The sequence below is a fragment of the Lycium barbarum genome, chromosome 7 (genome assembly GCF_019175385.1).
Source record: "Lycium barbarum isolate Lr01 chromosome 7, ASM1917538v2, whole genome shotgun sequence".
NCBI classification, from domain to species: Eukaryota; Viridiplantae; Streptophyta; class Magnoliopsida; order Solanales; family Solanaceae; genus Lycium; species Lycium barbarum.
In genome coordinates this window covers 2,340,909-2,366,780 of record NC_083343.1, presented here as the reverse complement: position 1 = coordinate 2,366,780, position 25,872 = coordinate 2,340,909, and the positions used below count along the sequence as shown (strand labels likewise).

The 25,872-nt window shown below is 31.7% G+C and overlaps 3 protein-coding genes and 1 pseudogene across 3 annotated transcripts; 1 reads left to right on the top strand and 3 right to left on the bottom strand.

Annotated features, from left to right (window-relative positions):
* Positions 1-401: 401 nt before the first annotated feature.
* Positions 402-2,445, bottom strand: LOC132602888 (UDP-glucuronate 4-epimerase 1-like). The gene has a single exon (XM_060315683.1). The coding sequence runs from the start codon at positions 1,945-1,947 to the stop codon at positions 667-669; it is 1,281 nt and encodes a 426-aa protein (XP_060171666.1). The 5' UTR covers positions 1,948-2,445; the 3' UTR covers positions 402-666.
* Positions 2,446-16,981: 14,536 nt separating this feature from the next.
* On the bottom strand, positions 16,982-17,736 carry LOC132602051 (putative glycine-rich cell wall structural protein 1; annotated as a pseudogene).
* Positions 17,737-18,156: 420 nt separating this feature from the next.
* LOC132602050 (cytokinin dehydrogenase 3-like) lies at positions 18,157-21,960 on the bottom strand. The gene is made up of 5 exons (XM_060315072.1): positions 20,956-21,960; positions 20,502-20,629; positions 19,863-20,120; positions 19,209-19,477; positions 18,157-18,594 (listed from the first exon to the last, which is right to left on the bottom strand). Exons 1-5 carry the CDS (start codon positions 21,527-21,529, stop codon positions 18,303-18,305), a joined length of 1,521 nt encoding a protein of 506 aa, XP_060171055.1. The 5' UTR covers positions 21,530-21,960; the 3' UTR covers positions 18,157-18,302.
* A 2,091-nt stretch (positions 21,961-24,051) lies between these two features.
* LOC132602749 (uncharacterized) lies at positions 24,052-25,853 on the top strand. Its single transcript, XM_060315527.1, has 2 exons — positions 24,052-24,339; positions 24,390-25,853. The coding sequence occupies exons 1-2, from the start codon at positions 24,052-24,054 to the stop codon at positions 25,851-25,853; spliced, it is 1,752 nt and encodes a 583-aa protein (XP_060171510.1).
* The last annotated feature ends 19 nt before the right edge of the window (positions 25,854-25,872 follow it).

Below are 25,872 nucleotides of genomic sequence, written 5' to 3'. Positions count from 1 at the left end.
AAGGTTCGACCACCTTATGCATACTCCGATCATTTATTAAATGCGTGCTCCTCTCATCACTTGAAAGGTCATAATAGTTGAAGTGTATTAACTTAGTGCAAAATTCTAATTCTACTTCACACTACATTATTTCTACCTTTCACTACATTTTTCTCATTATGTTTGTAGTAGAATGAAAATTGCTTCATCTTTGGATACAAATCCCATTGATTTAACTATAGAGAATCTCCACTTACACTAACATCTTGCTAATATAACTTTATTACTAGTACCAATAGTTTGTGTACTGTTTGATCTTGTTATTGTACTTTGTAAAAATTATCACATGAAAGAAGGAAACAAGAATATATACGTATGTATGATACATAGAAATATACCCAATAAAAGAAAAAGACAATATATGAGACAAAGAATAAACTTTTTTATCCTTTACAAGGAAAACAACAAGAAGATCCTCTAACAGAGGGGGCAAGGGAGTTTATCAATACTTCTTCTCTCCTCTTTCCCCAATAATAATAACAATAAAAAAAAAAAGAATTGGTATTCACCTTTTCTTTTTCCTTCTTTTTTTCTTCCTCCAATTTCTTTCCTTCGTGATAGAAAAATAAATAAAAAATCTAAAATAACCACAATTAAAAAAGAAAAAAAAAAAGCAAAAGGTAATTATCACTTTACAGACTTTCCTTGATTGTAGCCATAATATGAGAGATACCACCTAACAAATTTCTTCAACCCGGTTTGCAAATCGGTTGTGGGCTTATACCCGAATTCTTTTCGGGCCGAACTTATATTCGCATGTGTAAACGGAACGTCACCGTTTCCGGGCATAACGACAAAATTCTTTTTCGCTTTAATCTTCAAATGTTTCTCCAACATTCCAACCATCATAGGTACCGTAACTGGCGACGTATTACCCAAATTAAAAATCCGATACGGAGCGGGGCCCCGTTTCTTCCCACCCGACCCGGTACTCTTACCGGACGTATCAAGTGACCCGATACACCCTTTCACGACATCATCAATGTACGTAAAATCCCGGGCCAAATCGACCCGATTCTTGCCCCGATAGACCGTGATTGGTTTCCCTTGCAATATATTCCTCGTAAAACTAAAATACGCCATGTCGGGTCGACCCCACGGCCCGTAAACCGTGAAAAACCTCAACCCGGTTATCGACAACCCGTATATATGATTATACGTGTGAGTAATTTCCTCGCCCGCTTTTTTCGTCGCCGCGTACAACGAAGCAGGTTGATCCGTCCGATCCGATTCGGAAAAAGGAACTTTCTCATTTAACCCGTAAACCGAACTAGAGCTGGCCCACACAATCGCAGGTTGCGGGTTCGCATTTTTGGAAACTTCGAGCAACGTAACGAGACCCGCAATATTACTATGAATATAAGAGTTGGGGTTTTCCATTGCGTAACGAACCCCGGCTTGAGCTGCTAGATGCATGACATGTGTAAACTTCGCAATGTCGAAAAGTTTTACCAATAGTTTGGACTCGTTTATATCACCTTCGACGACGAATATCCCGTTCTCATTAAGTTGATTCTTTCTCGCTTTTTTCAAGGATACGTCATAGTAATTGTTGAAATTATCGAGTCCTACGACTCCATCGCCACGTTTTTTTAAGGCGATCGAGACGTGGGACCCAACAAAACCGGCTGCGCCGGTAACAAGTACTGACATGCCGTGGGCCCGTCTTATCTGAGCTGAGGTAAGGACTTGTTTCTCCCAACGATGACTGGTGAAATACCGGTTGCCGGTCGAATTATTATTATCCATAAATGATTGAAAACACAAATATGAAGCTGTTATTGCTATTAAAAACAATGCCCATAAGAACATTGTACTTGTTGATGCAAAACATCTATGGAAATGACGATTTCTGTCCTTGAATTTTCCTGGTGTTGATGGAAACAATTCTTCTTCTAATGACGGCATATTGTTACCGGAGAATCAAGAAAATAAGCTTTTCCCACTTATATTTTTGTAGGTATTTTGAATTTGAAATGGGAATTTTTTTTTCTCACCGGAAAATCAAGAAAATGAGCTTTCTCACCGGAAAATCAAGAAAATAAGCTTTTCCCACTTTTTTTTTTGTGGGTATTTCGAATTTGAAATGGGAATTTTTTTTTCTCACCGGAAAATCAAGAAAATAAGCTTTTCCCACTTTTTTTTTTGTGGGTATTTTGAATTTGAGAAGGGAAATGGGATTTTTTTTTTTTTGTCCACCGGAAAATCAAGAAAATGAGATTTTCCCAACTTTTATCTCTCAATATTGGACCAAAATGGATGAGGAAAGTGGTGGATTTTTCTATTTTTTGGGGGGATTATTGGAGTGAAATTTTGAGAAGGAAAATGGGAATTGTTTTTTTAGAAGCAGATGCAGGGGGAAATTTAGTGAAATTGGGACTGCATCTGCAAGAGAAAAGAAGGAAAATGAAGGAATATATATAGTGAATGACAACAAATAAGTGACAATATTTTAACACGTGAACGCGTTAATTGAAAGAGAGAGAAATAGGAAATAAATTCATTTTTTATGCTAAATTAAAAAAGGAAAATCTTGACGAGAAATAAGGAGACAGCCATTGCCAAGCAGTACAATTTCTAATTTTATTAAATAAAAAGGTAAGAGTTTTAAAAATGAAATTGGATTTTACCTTTTTAGGGGATGGAGTGGAAGAAAGGGATAAAAATGGTGATTATGGGAAAAAAGTAATAAGCTTCGTTTTGGTATTGGCATGGCTTCTTCATTGCTGATTTTTTTTTTCCATATCTAATATTAATATGCTTTTACTTGAGCCGGAAAATAACATTTTCAACGTTTATAAGGTAGGTGTAAGGTTGCGTACACACCACCCTCTTCATACTCCACTTGTAGATTTACAATGGTTATACTCCCTTCATACCATATTACTACTTGTCTACTTTCCCTTTTACGTGTCCTTTAAGAACTAATGAATAAAAGTGTATGTTTACTATATTACCCTTATCTTTCTCCAATTAATTGCACTCTAATCAATATTGGTTACTTTAAAAACAATTATTGTAAGGGCAAAGTAGGAAAACTTAATTAATTCTATATTGATTTTGTAAATAGACAAGTATTTTGGGACATATAGTTATAGTAATGTGGAAAACTAATATGAGACGGAGGGAGTATCATTGTTGGGGTTGTTTGTGGCCCAACTAATCCAAATTCGTGCTGAATTTTTTTCATTTTGGGGATAAAATAATCCCTATTAAAGACAACATTATTTAGGCTCGTCCCGAGCCTGTGATTAAGAAGGAGGAAATATTTACCACTCTATTACCACCCTAAGTGGTAAAAAGTGATAAGTTATAAATAGTCCATTTACTAATTTATTTTCTTGACCATCCAATATTTGAAATCACTAATCCAAATTCGCAAAAATTTAAAGCTTACTGGAAGTGTTTTTAGCTACTTGTATCAAAAGAGACTTCATTTCTGAATTCGATCTCAAAATCTCTAGTTAAGAGTGAATAGTCACACAACGAAACTCAATTTAACAAAATAGTACAAGAAAAATCTTCTTGAGCCAAGAGTCTATTGGAAATAGTCTTTCTATCTCATTTAATGTACAGGCAATATTTGTGTGTAGCCCACCCTCTCCAGACCTCATTTGTGGAATCTCAATGGGTTCATTATTGTTATTGTTGTTGTTGTACAGTAAAAACCTACTAAGCAGGGGCAGACTTACCATTCGCCGAGGGGTGTCACATGATACTGCTTCGTCGGAAATTTTTACTAAATATGTATATAAAACTGAAAAGCAAAAATGAAATAAGGATATATTGAATAAAATGACATTTAGTGAAATTTTCCGACGAAGCAGTATCATTGCTGGGCATAGAAAGCGTTGTAGCTCAGCTAGTCGGGTGCCTCTAGTTTGGACTGGAGGTCTTGAGTTCGAAACCTCATAGCTTCATTTTGTTGTCTTAAAACTTAAAATATTTGCACCTCATCTAGATGGAAGAGGTTCGAACTACCAACCTCTTAGAAGTTACAAAAGCACTATCCCATTCAGTCTACATTTTTTTGTGTAGATTGCCCTTCAAAAGCACTGGTCTTTAATTTTTGCCCCTCAAATTGGTGGTCTTTAATTTTTATCCTTCACCTAATACCCCAAGGTTCTGGGTTCGAACCCCAACTCAAAAAAAAAAAATCACAAGGCAGAAGTTTGGATTCTACAGGCATAGTTTTGCAAACTAGAATTTGCAAAACTCTGCCTCCAAATAGAGTTTTGCATTTAGGTATAAGGCTTTGGCATGCCTGAGGTAGAGTTTTGCATTTAGGTATAACGCTTTGGCATACCTGAGGTAGAGTTGTGCCTCAAAACTCTACCTGATCAGGCAAAGTGCTTGCAAACTGCCTCATTTAAAAAAAAAAAAAATTGACTGAGCGGGGGTTCGAACCCGAAACCAAAGGGTTTTAACAAAGGGAAAAAAATTAAAGACCACCAATTTAATGGGTAAGAATTAAAGACCACCCCAAAATAAGGGCATTCCTGCAAATTACCCTTCAGTCTATAGATATTGTTGGATTATTTGGCGATAATGATATATTTTTCTTGGTTTAATCATTGTTGTTCTTAAATATGGGTTTTTTTTTTCCAAGATTTACTGTTTATAGTTACTCCTCTAGGACTGCGTTAGATAAGGTATGCTAATATAGCATCAATAAAGAGATAAGTATATTTACATTACTTACTCCAATTCAAAATAAGTGATTTACTACATTTTTAGATGTGGTCCAAATGAAATAACTTATTTTTTTAATAAAGTATTAGTCTCTTAACTTATTATACTTAACAGCTAATTACTCCCTCCACTTCAAAATAATTGAGGTTTTAAACTTGGGCACATAGATTAACAAATTCAACAACTCCTAAAAATTAAGAGGGTTTTGACTAAAATACCCTCAATTATGATTTTCTTTCTTCTTAGATTGACATAATTACTATGGGGATATGAAAATATGTGAAGGGCAAATTTGGGATAAAAAATTAAATACTTTCTTGATTTTGTGAAACATCAATTAATTTGGATCAACTTTTAGAGGCTAAAACCTCAATTAGTTTAGACCGGCGGGAGTAATGTTATTAATTGGTTTTTTCTTAATAGTGTATCAAAACCTAAACAATCACTTATTCTAGATCGAAGGAAAAAATTAACTACTCTTATTATTTAGTGATAAAAATATATGTAAAAATTTCATGTATTTATTGAGTTGGAGAAGTTTATTAGGTTAATTTTAAAAAATAAAAATGAAAAAAGAAGTGGGTTTCTAAAATAAAATTAAAACTCTCACAATATACATCCCTTTGTGTCTAACGTCTTGCCTCTCAAAATCTTGACTATTATTCGGATTATAAGATTGAAAAATCATCAAATTAGTGTTGTTCTCTTATTTCATACAATTTTTTCTTCTTCTTAAGTATTTATTTGACTGGTATTCTATCAATGTTCATGAGGGGTTATTGTCAATAAGGGAGTGAGTGAACATCACTACACACACGTAAGGATGTTGTATTTAAAGTGAAGTAAATGATTGACCTTGATTTAGATGGGATTTCAATTATCAAAGTGTCTTTGCTACCATCAAAGAACTATTTAAGTTCCATAAATTAAAGAATTGTAATGTAACACGTAATGTGTTTTTTAAAAATTGCCAAAGTAAGATTGTCTCTTGGTGATGATTTTATTATTTGTCGACTTGATATGCTAATAAAAATCTAGATGTATATTAATTAATAAAGTTTGAACAAATATTTATTTACCTTACAGGGAAAAAAAGAAGAAAAAAGTGTCATTCAACATTTTCAAAGTAAGATTGTTCTCTTGGTGATAATTTTATTATTTTTCGACTTTATATTTCTAAAAAAAAATAGATGTATATCAATTAATAAGTTTGAACAAATATTTATTTGCCTTAAATGGAAAAAAAGAAGAAAAAAGTGCCATCCAACATTTTCATTTGTTTCTAGTACTAGTATGTTCTGTTCTCTTTAGTTGACCCGTAACTAATGACTTATCACAAAATGATTTTAAAAGAAATTTGATCCTTGTGATGCATGATTTGACATATCTAACATTCAATTGGTTAAGATGTTTGATGTTGGTCCGTTCACGTAGAAAATAATATGTTTAACTATTTAAAGAACTATATTATCGTTGAATAGGAAATAACAGTACATATTTTACATATTACTTGAGTAATTAAGAGGTGAAACGATTATAATTATAATAAATTTGTGATTATTCACTAGCAAAGGAATCAAAATAGATAATTTAATTAATTAAATTTTTTTATACGATTAGTAATATATTATAGAAACTAAAATCAAAGTTTACCAACAACCCACGGACAAAATTGCTATTAAGAAGAAAAAAAAAATAGACTACTCACTCAAAGCTAATTGAGCTATAATATTATGAAAGATACTTAATAGATAGTAGTATACTTCTTTGAAACATTAGACTAGCATTTCACACTTGTAGGCTGTAGCGTGCATAGGTAATGAGTATGAATAATGTGATAATTAATTAACATAACTTATAAGCAAAGAGGAAGTTTTCAAGAATTTGCTTATTTTAATAGAAAATAACGTCTTAGTGTGAAATCATCACTCATAATAACATATTCACTGTTTATTAGTAATAAAATTATTAATGTCAAAAATGTATATCAAAGTGTATCCACCATTTATATGGACATATTTCCTTACTCTTCTTCTTGAAAACTTGTTACATTAAATGCATCTTAATTCATTGTTGCCTCTTTAATGTTTGATAAAATTGCAAGCGACAATAACACATCTTTAACCAATTAATTTACCGAATAGTCTATACTAGTAGAGTATGAAACAAGTTGATAGGTTTCATAAATAAGTATAGCAATTATTTTTTTCTAAAAATTACTCCTCCCTTTGCATGATGATCTTTAATAACGAATTTTTTGACTCGCAAATCGCAATCAACATATATACAAATTATTAAATTACCCGTACTTTGACATTTAAGAGCTTACTAGAAATTCTACTTGTCTCATAGAGCGGATGATGTTCCATTCTAAGTAGGTCAATGGAGCTGTAGTTACTCCTCTAATATGTACATTTTGCATGTTATATATATATATATATATATATATATATATATATATATATATATATATATATATATATATATGTGTGTGTGTGTGTGTGTGTGTTACTACTATATATAAGAGACAATTCAAAGAGTTTTGCACTACTTAGTTACATTGTAACTATTTAGTTAGATTGCCAATTAAAAAGGATTTGTTCTTTCAAATATTTACCCTTATATTTGATATTTATTACTTCATATACCAAAATATTTTTTCAATAAATCAAGATATTTTCAAACCTTTTTTGTTCATTCATGACCCCTTAGACTAACTTTTTGGAGGTGAGGTATTACCATGATTTTTTTTTCTATTTCTTATTTTTGCCCTAACATTATTTCTTTTACTTGGGTTGCCACATCCAATATGGTGCATATAATTTGAGCCCTTTAAAAATACTTGAAAAATTGTGCATGGTGATCATATCATCTAATAGAAATAGCTATGCACAAAGATATTCTAAAATGGTAATAATAATAATTTTGGAGAACTCATGGCGGAGCGTCAACCATATTTTCTTAGTAATTCTAAAATGCCATTAAATTTCTCTTGATATAAATTTTATTTTTTAAAAAAAAATGAATATATAAAGGTTCAATGATGTAACAATATTTAGACAATAGAAAATAAATTTTAAAATCGTTCCTTAAAGAAAAATAAAAATGAGAAGGAACAAAATTATTAGATATATTACGTCGTTGCACCGAGACATGATTTGATTATTTAAATTTATCCAATGCTAATGGGCTATATCATAGTTATAATATTATTATAACACAAATTTAGAAAATATATTAGATAAAGAAAAAAAAATCATTTCCTCACATGCATTTCTTGAAAGGAAAAGAAAACTTTTAATTAAGATTTTTTTTCCATATATCTTTTAAATATTTTGAATAGCCAAGAATTGAGGTTTATAGTACTTTTTACATAGTTTTTAAATGTATAAATTTGCAAAGACTTAAAAATTCTATGCCCAAATTCTCTGTCAAAATTAAACTATTTGAATCTCGAAATTTAAACTGTGACACATAAATTAAAACTTAGTGATTACTTTATTACATTGATCTTAGGCCCGGGCTTAGTACGGGCTTCCTGACACTAGTATAGTGATAGAGATGGAGGAGATTAGTAAAAAAAACATCGATCTTAACGGTGGAGCCACCTTTATATTTATGGATTCGGTAGAATCAATAACTTTTAATTCAAACATTGTATTTCAGTCAAAAAAAAATTATTTACTACTATATAACTAATCTATCCAAAACTCAGTATGCAAAAGAAAATATATATATATGTGTGTGTGTGTATTTTTTCCCCAGTCCATAAACTAAAGGTTCTGAATCCGCCTATGACATCTCCTAAATAAAAGGTGATAAAGAGTTTCACATATTTCTTGTTATTCATTTCTTCTTATAACGAATCGAGTGGTTACATTAACAAATGGTACTCCCATCGTCCCAATTTATGTGAAAGTATTCGACTGGACACGAGAATCAAGAAAGAACAAATTTCTTTCAAATTTGTGATTTAAAATAAGTCATTGATATTTGTATGGCTATAAATCATCTTATTAAGTGTAAATGATAAGTTTAAAGTTAAATTATTACTACTAAATAAAGAAATGCGTCATTATTTTTGACATTGACTGAAAAAAAGTTTCATACAAATTGGGCAGGAGGAAGTAGTAATTAAAAAAAGGTCCATTCATTTATTAATTTGACTAAGAGATATAAAAAGGAAAATGAGATTAAAAAAATAAAAAATCAACATAGATAATTAACGAATAGTGTGTTTACATTATTATCATTAATTACAAGTTCTAAATATCTATATGGTAATTAAAAGGACGTACTAAGAGAGTCCACACGTCTAGTTGTACGTTCACACACTACTTTGTCGAGTGGAAGAAGTGAGTCCCATTTTACATTAATAGTACAATTATGATTCACTGACTGTGACACACAGAACATGGACACCATTTTGTTTGGACCTGTTTGGTACAACGTGACAAACATTGTTTACACCTAATTAATATCTCGCTTTTCTTCTTTTGCTATTCTGTTCACCGCCAGTTATGGGGCACCTTTAAGCAAGTTTTTTTATATCATGATTTTTTCATGCTTCCTTCGTCTCAATTTAATTATCTTAATTTAATTAGACATGAAATTTAATAATTAAAGAAAGATTTTTAAATCTTATAAGTTTTTTTAAAATTTTTTAATCTTAAACTTGCATTAAGATTGAAAAAGTTAGTAAATATAAAGAGAGACACTCTATAACTTATAATGATTGACACTTTCCTTATAGGGTCTTGTCCAATACTAATCATCTCGCGATTTAGCTTTTGAGTTTGATTTAGATTCAAGATTCATTTTTATATGATATTAGAATAAGATCCATTGATGTTACTGTATATCCTAATTTGTCCCTTTTGTTATTTAATTTACGCTTCAATTGATAGATCTGGTTGCATCGAGGTTGACGATGGGAGAATATTATATGTCCTACATCGGGTGAAATGTGTTGTTTATCTCCATATATAGTCTTGCACTTTCTCTTCATGAGTAAGCTTTTTGGATTGAGTTATATAGAAATAATCTTTCTAGGATAATTTTGTATTTAAATACTTTTTTACTTGTATGGCCAACACAATATATTTATTCACACATTATATCTCATATTCCGAAATAACCTTTTGAAGAAATGTAGTGTAAGGCCGCGTACAATATATCCTTGTATATTTTATTTTTTCCAATTCCTCTAACCAGGCATAATAATTATTTTATGAAGAATTTATGACATACTTAGATTTTATTTTTTCTAATATATTACTTAATTAATGTAAATTGAACTTCACTAGTGTGCTCTAGTGAATGGAAATTAAACCGGCAATTGGTCGACACAGTTTTAATTTGGCTATGTGAAATCCCAATTTTACCCCTAAAGGCGGTGGCAGTTGTCAATTGTCATATTCGTACATTTTCTGTATGTTTCTTTGTCTCACTACAAAAAGTCTATTTGCCAGCTTTATTTTGCAGATAATCAGTATCAACTTGATTGATTTTTTTTTTTTAATTTTAACTTATTAACTTTTACTAAATCATCATACTTAAATTCCTTTATGGAGTTTCCATGAAACTGAGAGGACTGAACTTAATATTCCGAATATTTTAACATGTTATTAAACTATAAGAAAAAATATAGTAAACCATTTAAGAAAAATGGAGAGAGGTGATTATAGAACTGCAGTCAGATCTCTTTATAATAGCATCATTTGTTAGAATATTTTTTAGCAGATGATTGTAATACCCCTATTATAACATTTAACATCTATATTTTATTTGACTATTACAGATAAATTTTTTAAATTGATGAGCGTTGACATATAATTTAAGTGCTCGCAAACTAACTCGAACATTCCTTTAAAAAAAAAAAAAAAAAACTATGGAGCATGGACTATATAAATATTTAGTTGACTCACTTCATCTTTACTATTGAAGTTAGTTGGTGAAACAAGTGAAAATGTATCACATGAAAGAACACGAAAGACAGTAAAAATTGTGTTGAGTCGGTAAGTATCCCTCATTATTTAATCACAAGTCTCGGGCTTGAGATTTTGAAATAATTTTTTTTGGAAGGGATCGCATAATCTTTAAAGTGAGACTTTCGATCCGAATTTAATTTAGCCGGGCCACAAAACATCATATAAGAAACTAAAAAACAAAATAGTCCAGTAAAAAATATATATAGATGTAAGCCTACCAATCGGCTAACTCAATTCGGATATGATTGGAATTTTCTAGGTTATTCTTTCATACTTAATTTAGTTTATTTTCTAATATAGTGCCTCGTTTTTTCTTTCTTTTTTCCTTCAAAGGATTAAGATGCCAAACTTTGGTGGTTGGAATGAGATTAAAATAAACAAAAGCTTATTGAATAAGGTTGAATGTGAACTTAATGGCGTGATTGCTTTAAAGTAAAGTCTTCTTTTGACCTAACAAGCACATTCTGTCTGTTATATAATAATGAAAATACCCTAAAATAATGCATATATGTCACTTTATTTACATGCTATGAAAGACTCCAATTTGTTTGTTTGCATATATTTCGATATTATTCTTTCTAATTATCCGTCGACTTACGTATAAACACTTTAATCTTATTATCCATTTAAAATACAAAAACAAAAATAAGTAGTCCCACAAATGAGTCTAGAGAATCTCATTCGAAGTAATCTCATTTAAAGTACTTATTTTTAATTCAGCTTTAAATTAGATTTGCCCTTTAGCTGTCGCAGTTAGCCCATAAAGATAAACTCAAGCTAGTTTGACAACGACAAGAATTATTTCATTTTGTATACTCAAGGATTTATCTGGACAAGTGAGAATTGTTCAGTTGGTAAATCACCTTTCCCTCAAGACCGGTAAGTCTAGGATTTGAGTCATACTAAAGGGAAATTATGAAAACACTATAGATCCTTCAAAATGGAAAAAGGGATGGTAATAGAAAAAAAGTTGTTTGACCCAACCGCAGTTAAAGGTTGGATATCAAGATAAGAGCGGAAGAATATCTGTAATTTAAAGTTGAAGTGCAATTTGATTTTTCTATTACAGAGTTGTAAAATAAATTAGTTACCATGTATATATATTAGTTTTGATTTCCCAATTAATTATATTCACGTTGTGTAAGATTAGTTAAAGGAGCAAACACTTTTTACCAAAAAAGATTTATCCTCATGTCTTGAACTAGTGACCCTTTAAGAATTGGGAGTTCTTATCCATCCTATCGATTAGCGATAGTCCCATTTTATATGACTCTCTTTCCATTTTAGTTAGTTCTAAAATAATGACACCCTTCTATATTTAGTAAAAATTCAGCTTTAAATTTACTTTTTTATGTTTAATGAAATGATTAATAGCCACAAATTTTTATAAATTATTTTACAAGTTTCAAAAGTCTTCATTTATTTCTTAAACATCGTGTCAAATCAAACACCTTCTTATAAATCCGATCGGAGGGAGTAATATACTCCCTCCGTCTCAAAAAATTTGTCATCCTTAATAAAAATACTTGTCTCAAAATATCTCTCATTTTATTTACTCATAATAAAATTAAGTAACTTTTTTCAATTTTACCCTTGTATTAATTGCGTCAATAGGCTGATTTTGTGAGTTCACGTACCAACATTTAAGAGATTTCGTCATTAATGGAGTAAATATTTATTGAGGAGAGCAAACATTATGAAATATGTTAAGAGGGTAAAATAGTCAAACTGCTACCCTCATAAATGCTTTCTTAATGAGGTGTAAATGAAAAATGCGACAAATATTTTGAATCGGGAGAGTATTTTTTAATAGTACTCCCTCCGTTCACTTTTACTTGTCCACTTTGAATTTTTCATGCTGTTTAAGAAATAATAAGTTAAGTGCATAATTTATCAATGTACCCATATTAATTACTTCATATTTTTATTGGATTTGAAAAATAATTTAAAGTGAGTAATTAATATTATGGGTAAAATAGAAATAAATAAATTATATTATCTTAATATGCTACCTTGGTAGGAGTAAAGTCTACGTACACTCTACCCTTCCCAGACCCCATGTTGTGGGATTTCACTGAGTTATTATTGTAATATGCTAAAAGTAATAAGTAAAAATGAAATTTATTTTAAAAATACTGAACAAGTAAAAATGAACTGAGAAAGTATGAATATTTTGACAAGAAGGACTTGGATTTCCTCAATCCAAGAAGAGCTAAGTTAGCAGAAGTTTAATGAAAAAGGTGGGGTGCAATAAATAGTTATAAATTCTGACTTTGATGAGATATAGTACATAGTTGTATCCAGTGCTGTATGAGCTGTGATACTTACTGCACTACTCTCCATTTCCGTACGTATAAAGATTTTGTACCATTGGCATAGTGATCTAATTTTAAGATTCTAACAGCTAATTGTACGGTTAATATCACTGATTTTTGTGAAATAGAAAGCCAATGAGAGTTGCCAAATTGGCATTGCAGGGACTAGCAATTAAAAAAAAAAAAAAAACTATTTTGAGTCAATTCAATTTATTCATCATCAAAAAGAAGGTAGAGTTCTAAAATAGTTACCTTGGTGATTTTCAGTATAAATAGCAATTGTGAACTGCGATATACCTTGTAATGTCAAATTCCACTTACAAAGCCTCCGTCTCACTTAAACCCTCATTTTAATAATTTTTAGATGCAAAATAGAAAGAAAAAGAGATGGTATTTGCTTTATTTTGGGCACTTATATTTTTAATTTCTATTTTTCAGACAATAATAAATTTTACATAATTCTCAAATTATCTGTCATGGTTAGTTGTCTCAAATTACATATTTGTCATTTTAAAAATTCAGGGCACAATAAATTATTTTCACCATTTTACACTTAATGCTCCCTTAATCCCATATTAATTGTATTCATCCCAAAATACTTTGTCAATTCACAAACTCAAGCTAGAATTAATTATTATTTTTTCTATTTTATCCTTAAAATTAATTATTTTTTAAAGTAACTAATAATGATTAGAATGCAATTTATTGAAGAAAGATTAGACTAATGTAGTGAAAATATATTTTTATTTATGATTTTTAAAGGAGAAAGTGGACAAGTAATATGAGTCGGAGGAGTAGAATTTTGTCATTAATTGGATATGACACATAAATGAGGTAAAAATTTAATTGACAAATATTATAACTTAGACCAAAATAAGGGTAAAGTTGGTCAAATACCCCTCCTAATAAATATTTCTTAAGGGACGTGTAAAATAAAAAAAGACATATAATTTTTAATAGAGGGAGTAGCATTTCCAACAAAAAAAAAAAAAAAAAAAAAAACTTGGGAAATATTAGTAGTTAATGGTAGGGTAAATCAGGAAAAAAACTTATATTTCTCTTGATATACTAAAGTGGATAAATAAAAGTGAAAATAGATTATTATGGTGGAGAAGTGCAAGTGAACGGAGGGAGTAATATATCAAGTGGAACCACCAAGATTGTAACGACATAGATAAAATTCTTTCACTTTTAATTAAAGTTAAAATTAACTTTTCTGTCAAATAATTACTCCACTTATTTTATTTAATGTGTTATTATTTTCTTATTCTTTCGTTAAGACGGAAAGAAGCCATTTTATATTCTGATATACTTAAATTTATTTATTTTACACTTAATTGACACATATTATAGCTAAGCTTTTGGGGAAAAATCTAGTCAAAAGATGATTTTGATTTAGCAAACCCAAATTTTAGCTTTGAAACTTCATCATGGTAATTTACTCCTATGATCATTAATCTCAACTTGTTCTATCGATTTAAGTTCCACCATACCACAAAAAATAGATTCAAGCATTTGATCAACTCCAAATAAGAAATGACGGATCAAAAAATTAAAGCTCAAATGCTATAATACTAGGTTTCGACAATTTTTCTTCCGGATTGGAAGCTCAAATGAAACAAAAAGAATTAATTTCATCTCAGTAAAATCACCAAGTCAGATTTGGAATACCAATCCATCTTAGAACTCCAACATTGATTGAATAAAGAATAATGATAAAATTATGAAGGTTGTATAAAAATTACACTGCAAAATAGCCAAAAAGATGTATAGATTTTGTACATATATGAATATGCATATACTATATATATAATATACATCCACTATGCGTTTTTGTTGTTACATATACTATGCATATAATATACATATTAGTGTATCGATTTTGTATAATTAAGTTTGGCCGACGGTAGAGAAAAGGCCATAAATAGTCCCTTATCTACGGGAGTAGGTCTAAAATGATCCCTCAACTATACACTTACTGATTTTAGTCCTTTAACTATCCAAAAACTTATCAAATTTGGTCTCAGTCTATTTTTTTATACAAACAGGTTTATGAGTTTGTATGCTGTTTGTATAAAAAAATAGACGGAGACCAAATTTGATAAGTTTTTGAATAGTTAAGGGACTAAAACAGGTAAATGTATAGTTAAGGGATCATTTTAGACCTACTCTCATAGATAAGGGACTATTTATGGCCTTTTTCTCGCCGACGGTACACATATGTAAGCTTCACTATACATTATGTGCATATTTTGTTGCTGTATTAAATATCTCTTTGGTGATTGATTCTGGCCCATATGATAACAGAAACTGGGCCACTTATTGCAATCTAATTTTGGGCCTGGTTAGTTTCACAGATTGCAGGCTTTGAGCTCTGCAGAATTTGGGCTGTATGGGTATTAAACTGGGTCATTTGCACTTTAGTCCCTCTTATCTGTTGGTCTTTAATTTTGTGTCCTCAAGGCAAACAATTTTCCGTGGGGCATAAGTTTATATGTTCGTATCATAATATCCACAAATTATTTCCCGCGCATTTAAAGAACTTATGAGGGCATAAGTTTGATTGCTAAGGCCAAAAATTAAAGAGCAACCCATTTGAAGGACAAAATTTTAAAACTAGCCCATATGAAGGACAAATCGTGCAATTTCTTCGTTTCAAATCCAATTTTACATGAGATTTTTTTTTCTCAAATGGTTGATTTACTCCAATGTCTCCTTTTTAGGACATCACTTAAATTTTGTCCCTATTTTTAAAAGTCGTACAAATATAGCTGTTGAACTAACAAAACATTAAACTATCGTCTAATGTCTACAAAATTTTAGACTGTTTTCTAACGTTCTGTCATAAGATTTTCAATATGCTCAAAGGGAATCTGAGACCGTTGTCCAAAAGGTTCATAAATTGCAAGAGAAATAAAAAGAGGGTAACTTACTAAACAATTGTATTAAAAAGGGACAACCTACAATTTTTGTTGTTGTTGTTGTTGTTCTGTTATCAATACTCCCATCAATTTCTTAATTTCTTTTTCCTTCTCTATGGATGATTATGAGCAGTATAAATTGACAATGAAAAGAATTCCATTCTCCAAATAACATTTAATTTGAATACGATATCTAATGAGAATAATTGATGGCAATCATACTGAATTACTAACACTAATAAATTAGACCATTTGAGCCGTAGTATTCTCATATCTTTTTTGGTAATCATTGGTAATTATGTAATAAAAGATTCTCACACTTAATGCCCGCTCACACAATATTTGGTTGAAATTGAAGGGAAAAAATGAATATTTGAAGTTGATGTTGTAAAAACGTATTAGAAAGTTGAAATTGTGTTTAGAAACGAATTTCACTTAAAAGAACGTTACTAGTGAAAATTATTACTATTTACTTGAAAATTTGCGAGACTATATTATTTAAGGATTTGATACATAAAAAAAAACATATTTCATTTAATTTAGCCCTTTTATGCTTACTATAATTAGTTATTTTGATTTTCTGTTAGCGGCTTTAACTATAACCTCAGCTCTATTTATTGGTCTGAGCAAGATACGACTTAAAGTGGGTCGCCCTCTTTTTGGTTTCGACCAAACATTTTTTCTCACTGGTCGAGCTTTCTACAAAAAAGCGATGCAAGAACGTATTCATTTATCTAAGTTTCTTCCTGTGCATTAGCTCCGTCCATCGTAGATGATTCAGCCACGCCCGATGCCACGAAATGATTGAGAACTACGATGGAGTACGTACCCAAATATAATTATCACTTAGCTTTGCTCCCTCTCTTTATAGCTAACACTTGTACTAAATATTATACCATAGAAAACCCGTGTGATATATACAATATGTAGAAATTAACACATCATTAACATAATAAACTGAAGAATACATAAAACATAAACCAAACTTTCATTTAAACCTTAAAACCCAAATGACAATGTAGTACAAGGTACATACATAATTAAAGACTACACCATAATATTTATTACTTTCTCATAATTTGAAGTGGTGAATTCTTTTACTAGTGAAAAATTGACATGCATGCATGAATTTAGTTGCCACCATTTCCTCCACCATACCCTCCGCCGTATCCACCTCCGTATCCACTATCACCGGACCCACCTCGATTTCTAGATCCAGAAACGGCTCTTGATCCAGCATATGACCCAGCAGATGAACCTGCCTCTGAACCACCACCTCCTCCTCCAGACGAGGATGAGCTAGAACTAGAACTCGAGCTTGAACTTGATCCCGACCCGAGCCAGCTCCTGCACCGGCACCCGAACCACTTCCACCACCTAACCCCAACCCAATCCCAAGACCAACACCAACTCCTACCCCACCCAAATCCAACCCTAAATCCATCCTTGCCATCCTACTTTCAGACATCACAACAAGGCTTGAAAAAACAAGCAAAACAAGAAGGGACAAAGCCTTAAACTTACCCATACTTGAAAAATAGGACCAAAATAGCAAAGGCAATGTTTGTGTACTATTTTTAGCTGGTTGTGGTAGGATGTTTTTGTTGCACAACTCACTTTAGCAATTTAACTTAACAGATGTTTCTTTACCCCCTAAACAACTTTCAAATTTATTAAATACCACCTTATACGTGCAATACCAATTTTATGGTTGAAAGGTGCTATACACGCGCGCCACATTAAGCGTCACCTCAACGCCACGTCATTAACACGTCAGATAGTCTCTCTTTTCTCTTTCTCTCTCTCTTTCTCTTTTTTCTTTTCTTTTTCTTTCTCCACCTTTCTTCTTCCATCAACAACCATGGAACTCCAAAAATCCAGAAAAATCAACAAAAATCAAACTAAATCACTCAACAATTATAACAATTTTCGCCAAATCAACCCCAGATGGAAGGAGATTTTGCTCCAAAAACAAAAAAATACTCGGTTTGGAGATTTTTCTCCTAAAAATGAACTTAGTATTCCCCAAATGCCCAAATTTGTTTCCTCTCCTTTGCATCAGTCGAACACACTCTCTCTCTCTATCGACAAACATGCCCAACAGAATTTATTTAATTCATCTTTTCTTTTCTTTTTGATGCTAAAGACGGATATATCATAATTAACTAGAAAACATTGCATCGGTATACTTTATCTTTCAATTAATGTACCACAGACCGACAGACGAAATCAACTAAAACAATAAAATCTTTTATTGTATTTTAATATCATTATAGCACAATACAATTAATTAAGCACATTGCCCACCACACCTATACTTATCCTACTACATTATTGGTGAAGAACTAATTAAAAATTCTTTGTCCAGGTGATAGAATCATCTTTGGATCAAACTGATTTTTTCTTTGTTGAAAAGTGTTCCACTTTTTCCCAAAATGTTTTATCCAATCTTCCTTTGTTTTGTAATGTGGAAGATACTGCTTAATGTTGAGGCCAGCTTTGTCACAGAAGTTCAATATTTCATCATTTTGATCATCCAAAATCTTGCATTCATCACATCCACTTGAAGAATGCAATAGCCCCACACAGTAAAATGTCTCCTCCTCTGGTATCACTGCTGACATTCTCTCATCCCATCTGCATTTGAAGTTATACACTATTAGTGTAAAAAAATAAAATTATAGAAAGAAAAGACGAAGCCAGAATTTGAAGCTTACTTTTAAGTTACTAGATTCTAAGTTAGTAAATTATATATATATAACAAATACAAGATTTTAACCATATCTACTGAATTTTGCCGAACTCATAAGCCATATTCTAACTCCGCCCCTTCTTGAAAATAAGACCGCTAACCTACAACAATAGGTAAACCTGAACTGATTGTGTAAATTATTTTACACTGACATGTATATAACTTAAAATCCATAGAAAAAATTATTAATATATGTTTTTAATTTATATACATCAACAACTTAAAGCATTTTTCTATTATCAGGTCATACGAGAGATTCTAAAAAACAAACTTTCATAAAGAGCGGAATTTGTAATCTTGAAAATAAGAGATAAATAAATATAATTTGATAGTGTAACTTTTATTTAATACTACATGTATATATAAATTAAACTCTATATTTAACTCATTATCTCTATATTTATAATAAGAGAAAGGGAGGGGGGGTTTGGTTTGGGGGGGGGGGGGAGGGGGGGTGTTGGAGCGGAAAAGATGATGGAAAGAAAGTTTTTAGGAGTACTTTTTCCTGCTTGTTGGGTATACAAGGATTGGTCCAGTTGGCCTGTTTTCTCTGAGTATAATGTCCACAAAAACAGCATCATTGAAATCCATGATAGATGACTTTGGTACAAACAGATTTAGCCATGGATGAGGAACATCCCACATTCCTTTTGATTGCAGCTTTAGTTCCCCACTTCTTACTCTATTCAGAAAATCCACATAAGTGGTATCTTTCTTGAACATAAATCCAGGCAAATAGTCTAACCCTTTTACCAACTTCTTCAATTCCTGCACAAAAACAGAAAATAAGAGTAAATCTAGTGTTTTAACATATATATATATATATATATATTGACACTATCAATGTATTTTAGTAAATGACATGTTATAATCAGTTAAAATACATTGATAGTGTCAAAATCAATACATAAAGACACTACTCCCTCTGTGCCGATATATTTATGTGATGTACTTTAACCGGACACGTCATTGAAAAAAGAAAGTAAATGTTTTAACTTGTGGTTCAAAACAAGACACAGATATTTGTGTGGCGATATAACATCCATTAAGGGTAAAAATAGGTGAATAGGCAAAATATAATGGTCAAAATCACATTGAAGTTTAAGACTTTCTTTGTTCAGTACAATTGCAATAGTAAATGCATGGTATATACCTCATCAATAGTATTAGCAGTGTGATCATCATAGTACTTGACCATTTCTAAGCAATAGATAATTCCATTTTGGGATAATAAGCTACCAATTTTGGTCTGATTGGAAGGTGAGAAAAATGAAGATCTCCAGTTATTTACTGGGCTTTGTTCCATCATTAGTGAGCCTTCAACATAGTCCAATCCATCAATTGAAATAAGATGTTCTTGATCTTTTGTGAATTTTGAGAAATCATCATACAACATTCTCATCCATTTCACCTACAAGAAAATAAAACAAAAATCATTATGGATCTGCAAAAAAAATCAGATCACTTATAAAGTAGTTACAGGCAAATCACTACAATAAACATAAATTGGTAAAAATGGTAATCCACTAGGGGCTGTTTAGTTACAGGGATTACGGGTTATCCCAATATAAATTTTGGGATTAAATTTGCTCGGTATTTGGTTGTGGGTATTAGCTAAAACTTGGATAAAATTTATACCAAAATCATAAGATTATCTATATCCCATATAGAAGGTGAATTATCTGTCTCGGTTATAATCTTGGGAGCGCCTTTTTTCGAACCAAACAACCGCTTACTGTGCTATCACAAATTAGACTATATATACATATATTAATTAAGAGTGCACACTCACTCTTGTCGGTGCTTTATCCAAGACAATTCTTGCCCTGGTTATTATTCCAAACTGTCCCAAACCTCCTAAAACTGCAAAAAATAGCTCTGAATTCATGTGTTTGGAGCAAGTCACAAATTCCCCTTTACCTGAAACCAAACATGAGATAGAAAAAATTAGGTACAATCATTTCATTATGTTATCATGCAACAAAAATACTAAAGTGTATCTCTAATTGCGTGAATATTTAAGGAAATTATAAACTAGTATGTCGGTCATGCACTGATATATATCAAATATAGTAACAAGTACCAACCTACCACTTCCAAATAATACGTCAAGTTTTTTCTGAAACATCTAGTAATATATGGTGAAATCTTACCTACAAGATCTTCCAGGTGGAAAAGCAGACATCACAACCTATCAAGGGATACTATGCACATCCTTTTACAATAATGTACTTAGTAAAATTTACCTGTAATAACATCCAATTCATGAATATTACTGATTTGAGGACCATGTCGGAAAGTTTGGCCACTAATTCCGGCATTAGAGAGAGTACCACCAACGGTGAGGTACAAATAATCCGTCCACGAGATGGGGGCTAGGCCATGCTCGAGGGTGGCATGAAGAACATCAATCCATAACTGCTCACCTCCAACATCCACATAAAACCCTAAAGAAGAATCCCTAGAAACCCTAATTCCATTATTTGAATTATTATTATTATTATTAGTTAAAGAATTCATTTCCACAACAACCCCATTTTGTGCCATGGCTTGTCCCCTAATGGAATGGCCATGACCTCTGGCTGCTATATGAAAAGGGACAGAAAGTCCATAGGAAAATTGAATGAGGTCAATTATGTCATTAACACAAGAAGGATGAAGAACTGCAGCTGGGAATATTTCTTGAACAATTTTCCCAAAATCTTTGGAAGATGCTTTAATGGCATCTGAATTTGTACTAAGTTTAGATGAAATATTAAGGGATAGAATTTCATAAGGATTTGAAGGATTCCAAGGCCTTAACTTTCCTGTAATGGACATTAAACTACTGATAATGAAGAAAATAATGAAATTATGACCATGGGAGAAAAGCTTAGTCACTTTAAAATAGGGGGAAATAGAAGATCAAAGAAGGAAATTAGGAGTAGGTGATTTTTGGTGAAGAGAAGAGAGAGTCATATGACTTTACAGAGGGGAAATAACAATATAATATTTGCATGCTTAGAGACAAAGAGGAAATCAAAGTTCTTGGATATAGTAGCAGTACAAGATTAGATCTTGAGAAAATAGTACGACATTGATGGAAACGTCTTTGCAAAAGATAAGACTTGTCAGATTATTGCTCGTGTCTTTATGTTCTACTACGTAACTTTCTCATGGCAAAGAAAATATTCAGCTCTTTCATCTGTTCATAGTATTGTCATTGCATGATTAATCAAGAATTCAAGATTCCACAAGCCAACCACTTATGGTGTCACAGTGGTGGAGCCCTGAATTACATTAAGAATAATCAAAATATAAAAAAGTAAGTTTTCGAAAAATCAAGAAAAGAATTTAGCACGTAGTATGATACTATATACATAAAATAAAAAATTAACCTATCTAAACTGTATATGTGATTTTTAGCAAAAGGGTATCAATTAACACCCATTATATTGGATATCAATTTAACCTGATCTACATAGTATATGCACCAGACTATACTAATTTACGATGCTTAAGTTATAAATTAATGTGAGAATACGTCAATTACTTATAATATAGTGATAAGAGTGCTATGTGAAAAAATATACTCCCTCTGTTTCAATTTGTTTGAACCTATTTCCTTTTTAGTCCGTGTCAAAATGAATGACCTCTTTTCTAATTTGAAAATAAATTCACTTTATGAATGATTTACAGCCACACAAATTTTCAAGGCTTATTTTGAACCACAAGTTTCAAAAGTTTTCCATCTTTCTTAAATGTCGTGCGCAGTCAAATGAGTTCATATAAATTGAAACGGATGGAGTATCATGTATTATTCATTAAATTGGGGTAAACACAAGATATGTGGAGTGAGTTTATACATTGTGTGTGCACTGATCACGCTAGACAAGACCTGAATCCACACAAATTTCTAATTACAAATACATAATTATCATAATAAATAGAATCAGTAATCTAAAAGATAAGGCACGGTAAAATTTCATGATTGACGTACAAATTTAATTATACTTTCAGCAGTGGCGTACACAAAATTTTGCACCATTATTATCAATTTATTAATTAAACTAATATATATGTGTTTATTTAGACAAATAGTGTCGTCTTATTATTATATTTCGACTATATATGCTTAGATATGAGATTTTTTTTTTTGCTATAGCTAGTTAACAGCGTTTCAGACTTTCAGCATTATACTTTTGTTGAATGAATATAAGAGTCTCCAGTTTACTTGGTCTTTGTTTCCAATATTAAGGAACAATATGGTCATAATTAGGTATGCACATATGAAAAGTAATTTCTAAAACTATGAATTCAATATCTTATGCATAGAATTCCCTGCGCAGGGAAAGTAGCAAACTAAAGGTGGAGAAAGTAGCAGGAAAAGGGAATCCAAAATGTGTCAGAGGAATGACATGCCACTACAAGAAAAGGCTTACTTTGTGGGGTTTGATTTGTGGGGGTCATAAAAAACTCCCACTATTAATTCATTTTGTTGCGTTTGTTTCAACTCCCACAAAATAATTTGTTCTGTGACGGTTTTATTGTGAAGGTTGGCAAAACCGTCACAAATTGGTACAATTTGTGATGGTTACTGACCCCCACTATTTTATTACTTCATCTTGTTTTTATATATTAGATAACAATACTTTTATTTGATATCTATCTATAATTGTATCAGTTACATACTTTGATTGATATCACGTTTGAGATGTTCCTTAGATACTTCTTCATTCTATAAATCATAGATACTTCTTCATTCTATAAACAATGTATTAGAATGGATTTTATGGAGAGAATTAATGTCGATACCTAAGTTTTTGCCCTCTCGTTTTTTATACTCAAGTATTTATTAATGGTTATAAGTACTTCTAAATTAAAACTATAATATTACTTTTGAAAGGAAAAAAAAAATAGTTACAAGAATTTGCACATTGAGTCTTCTTTTATTTTCAAATCTTAGGAATTTTACATTTAAGCAAATAATTTTAACAACAATTAGCAACAAATTTTAGCCGGGAGATAAAAATATCTAGCTAATTAATTATATGCAACATTAGTCACATGCTTAATATCAATTTGTGGAGGCTTTGTCAACTGCCACAATTTTGTGAAGGTTACAAAACGTTACAATTTTATAAGTAAATTTTTAGGTTTAACAATTTTAGTCTCCATGTTAAAAGCGTCACAAATAAATAAAAAATTATATATTGAATTTTCCATTTATTTTATCTGATTCTGCATTGGCTCAAATAAGAGATAATAGGGGACTTTTCGTTAACTATCACCAGAAAAGGCGCCAATTTAGTTCCCTCCTGAGACGATTCATGCCCATTTATATGATTCTTCTTTCTTGTTCAATGGATAAATCTTGGATTGGAAAGCCACAGAACACAGCTGAATATGAACATGGTTTGAATGAATTTTTAGATTTTGCATTTCAGAATTCGGCTGCTGGAGATACAATAAGATGTCCATGTCCTATATGTGGTTTTAGCAAGTGGAAAATTAGAGATATAGTGTACGATCATTTGATTTGTAAGCCATTCCCACAAAATTATGTTCTTTGGGATCAAATGAGGGGCATCGAGAGGAGCCTAGTGACTTTCATAATTTTCTCAAAGATGGAAATGAAACATTGTATGAAGGTAGCAAGTTCACAAAGCTAGAGTTTATAATAAAGTTGTATCATATAAAGGTCTTGTGTGGATTAAGTGACAAGGCATTGTCTATGATACTGGATTTGCTGAGAGATGCGTTTGAAAATGCAAAATTCCCTCCTTCCTTTTACGAGGCCAAAAAAATCATTAACAAACTTGGTCTTGACTACACCAAGATACCGGCATGTCCAAATAATTGTATGTTATATTGGGATGGTGATTTAGAATTGGAAGCATGTAAGTATTGTGGTACATCTAAATGGGACCCTACGAAGAAGAAAAAGCAAGCTGCAAAGATTTTGCGTTATTTTCCACTAAAACCAAGGTTGCAAAGATTATATATGTGTCGTAAGACTGCAGAGCACATGAGATGGCATGTTTCGGGTAGTAACAGAGATGGGTTGATAAGGCATCCACGGGATGGTGAGGCCTGGAAGACATTTGATCTGACACACTCTGAATTTGCTTCAGATCCTCGAAATGTTCGCTTAGGCCTTGCTAGTGATGGTTTTAATCCTTTTGGAACAATGAGTTCTACCTATAGTATTTGGCCAGTTTTCTTGATTCCGTACAACCTTCCTCCTTGGATTTGTATGAAGCACACATCCTTCATCCTATCAATGATCATTCCAGGAAAGCAGATGCCTGGAAATAATATTGATGTGTACTTACAACCCCTCGTAAAGGAATTACGTGAGCTATGGGATGATGGTGTGGAAACTTTTGATTCATCATCTAATGAAGCTTTTAGAATGCGAGCAGCTCTTATGTGGACAATTAGTGACTTTCCTGGGTTAGGTATCCTATCTGGCTGGAACACACATACCGGTTTTGCTTGCCCAACTTGTAACTTTGACTCAGAACCTTGTCGTCTTCGTCACAGTAAAAAGTGGTGCTTTATGGGTCATCGCCGCTTCCTAAAAAGAAATCATAGATTTAGATTGAATCGAGTTCTCTTTAATGGAAGCACAGAGGAACGAGATCCACCAATAAAATTATTAGGATCTGATATTTTGCGTCAAATAGAAGAAGGGAGAGGAGCAGCTTTGGATGGCAGAGGGAAAAGACCGAGACGAGCAACTAAGCAATGGAATAAGAGAAGTATATTATTTGAACTTCCATATTGGGAGACTAACTTGTTGCGTCATAATCTAGATTTTATGCATATTGAAAAAAATGTATGCGACAATATTTTATATACACTGCTTCATGACAGATCAAAATCAAAAGATCATATTAATGCCCGAAAGGATCTAAGAGAAATGGGAATAAGGCGCGATCTTTGGCCGGATGATGATGGAACATATCGTCTTGCTGTATTTTCGCTTACGCGTGATAATAAGCGTGATACCAACAAGTTATTTCTTACAACTTTGAAGAATGTTGTAGTACCAGATGGCTACTCGAGTAATATTTCTAGATGTATTGATTTGGTACAAAGAAAGATTTTTGGGTTGAAAGTCATGACTGTCATATTATCATTGAGCAATTGCTACCATTAGCGATTCGTAATGTGTTGCC

Coding starts and splice junctions, on each gene's coding strand:
- LOC132602888 (XM_060315683.1), bottom strand. CDS start 1,947: ATGCCGTCATTAGAAGAAGAATTGTTTCCATCAACACCAGGAAAATTC.
- LOC132602050 (XM_060315072.1), bottom strand. CDS start 21,529: ATGTCCATTACAGGAAAGTTAAGGCCTTGGAATCCTTCAAATCCTTAT. Junction 20,121..20,501: donor TGGATAAAGCACCGACAAGA/GTGAGTGTGCAC, acceptor ATTTTCTTGTAG/GTGAAATGGATGAGAATGTT. Junction 18,595..19,208: donor TACCCAACAAGCAGGAAAAA/GTACTCCTAAAA, acceptor CTTCAAATGCAG/ATGGGATGAGAGAATGTCAG.
- LOC132602749 (XM_060315527.1), top strand. CDS start 24,052: ATGGATAAATCTTGGATTGGAAAGCCACAGAACACAGCTGAATATGAA. Junction 24,340..24,389: donor AAATGAAACATTGTATGAAG/GTAGCAAGTTCA, acceptor TATCATATAAAG/GTCTTGTGTGGATTAAGTGA.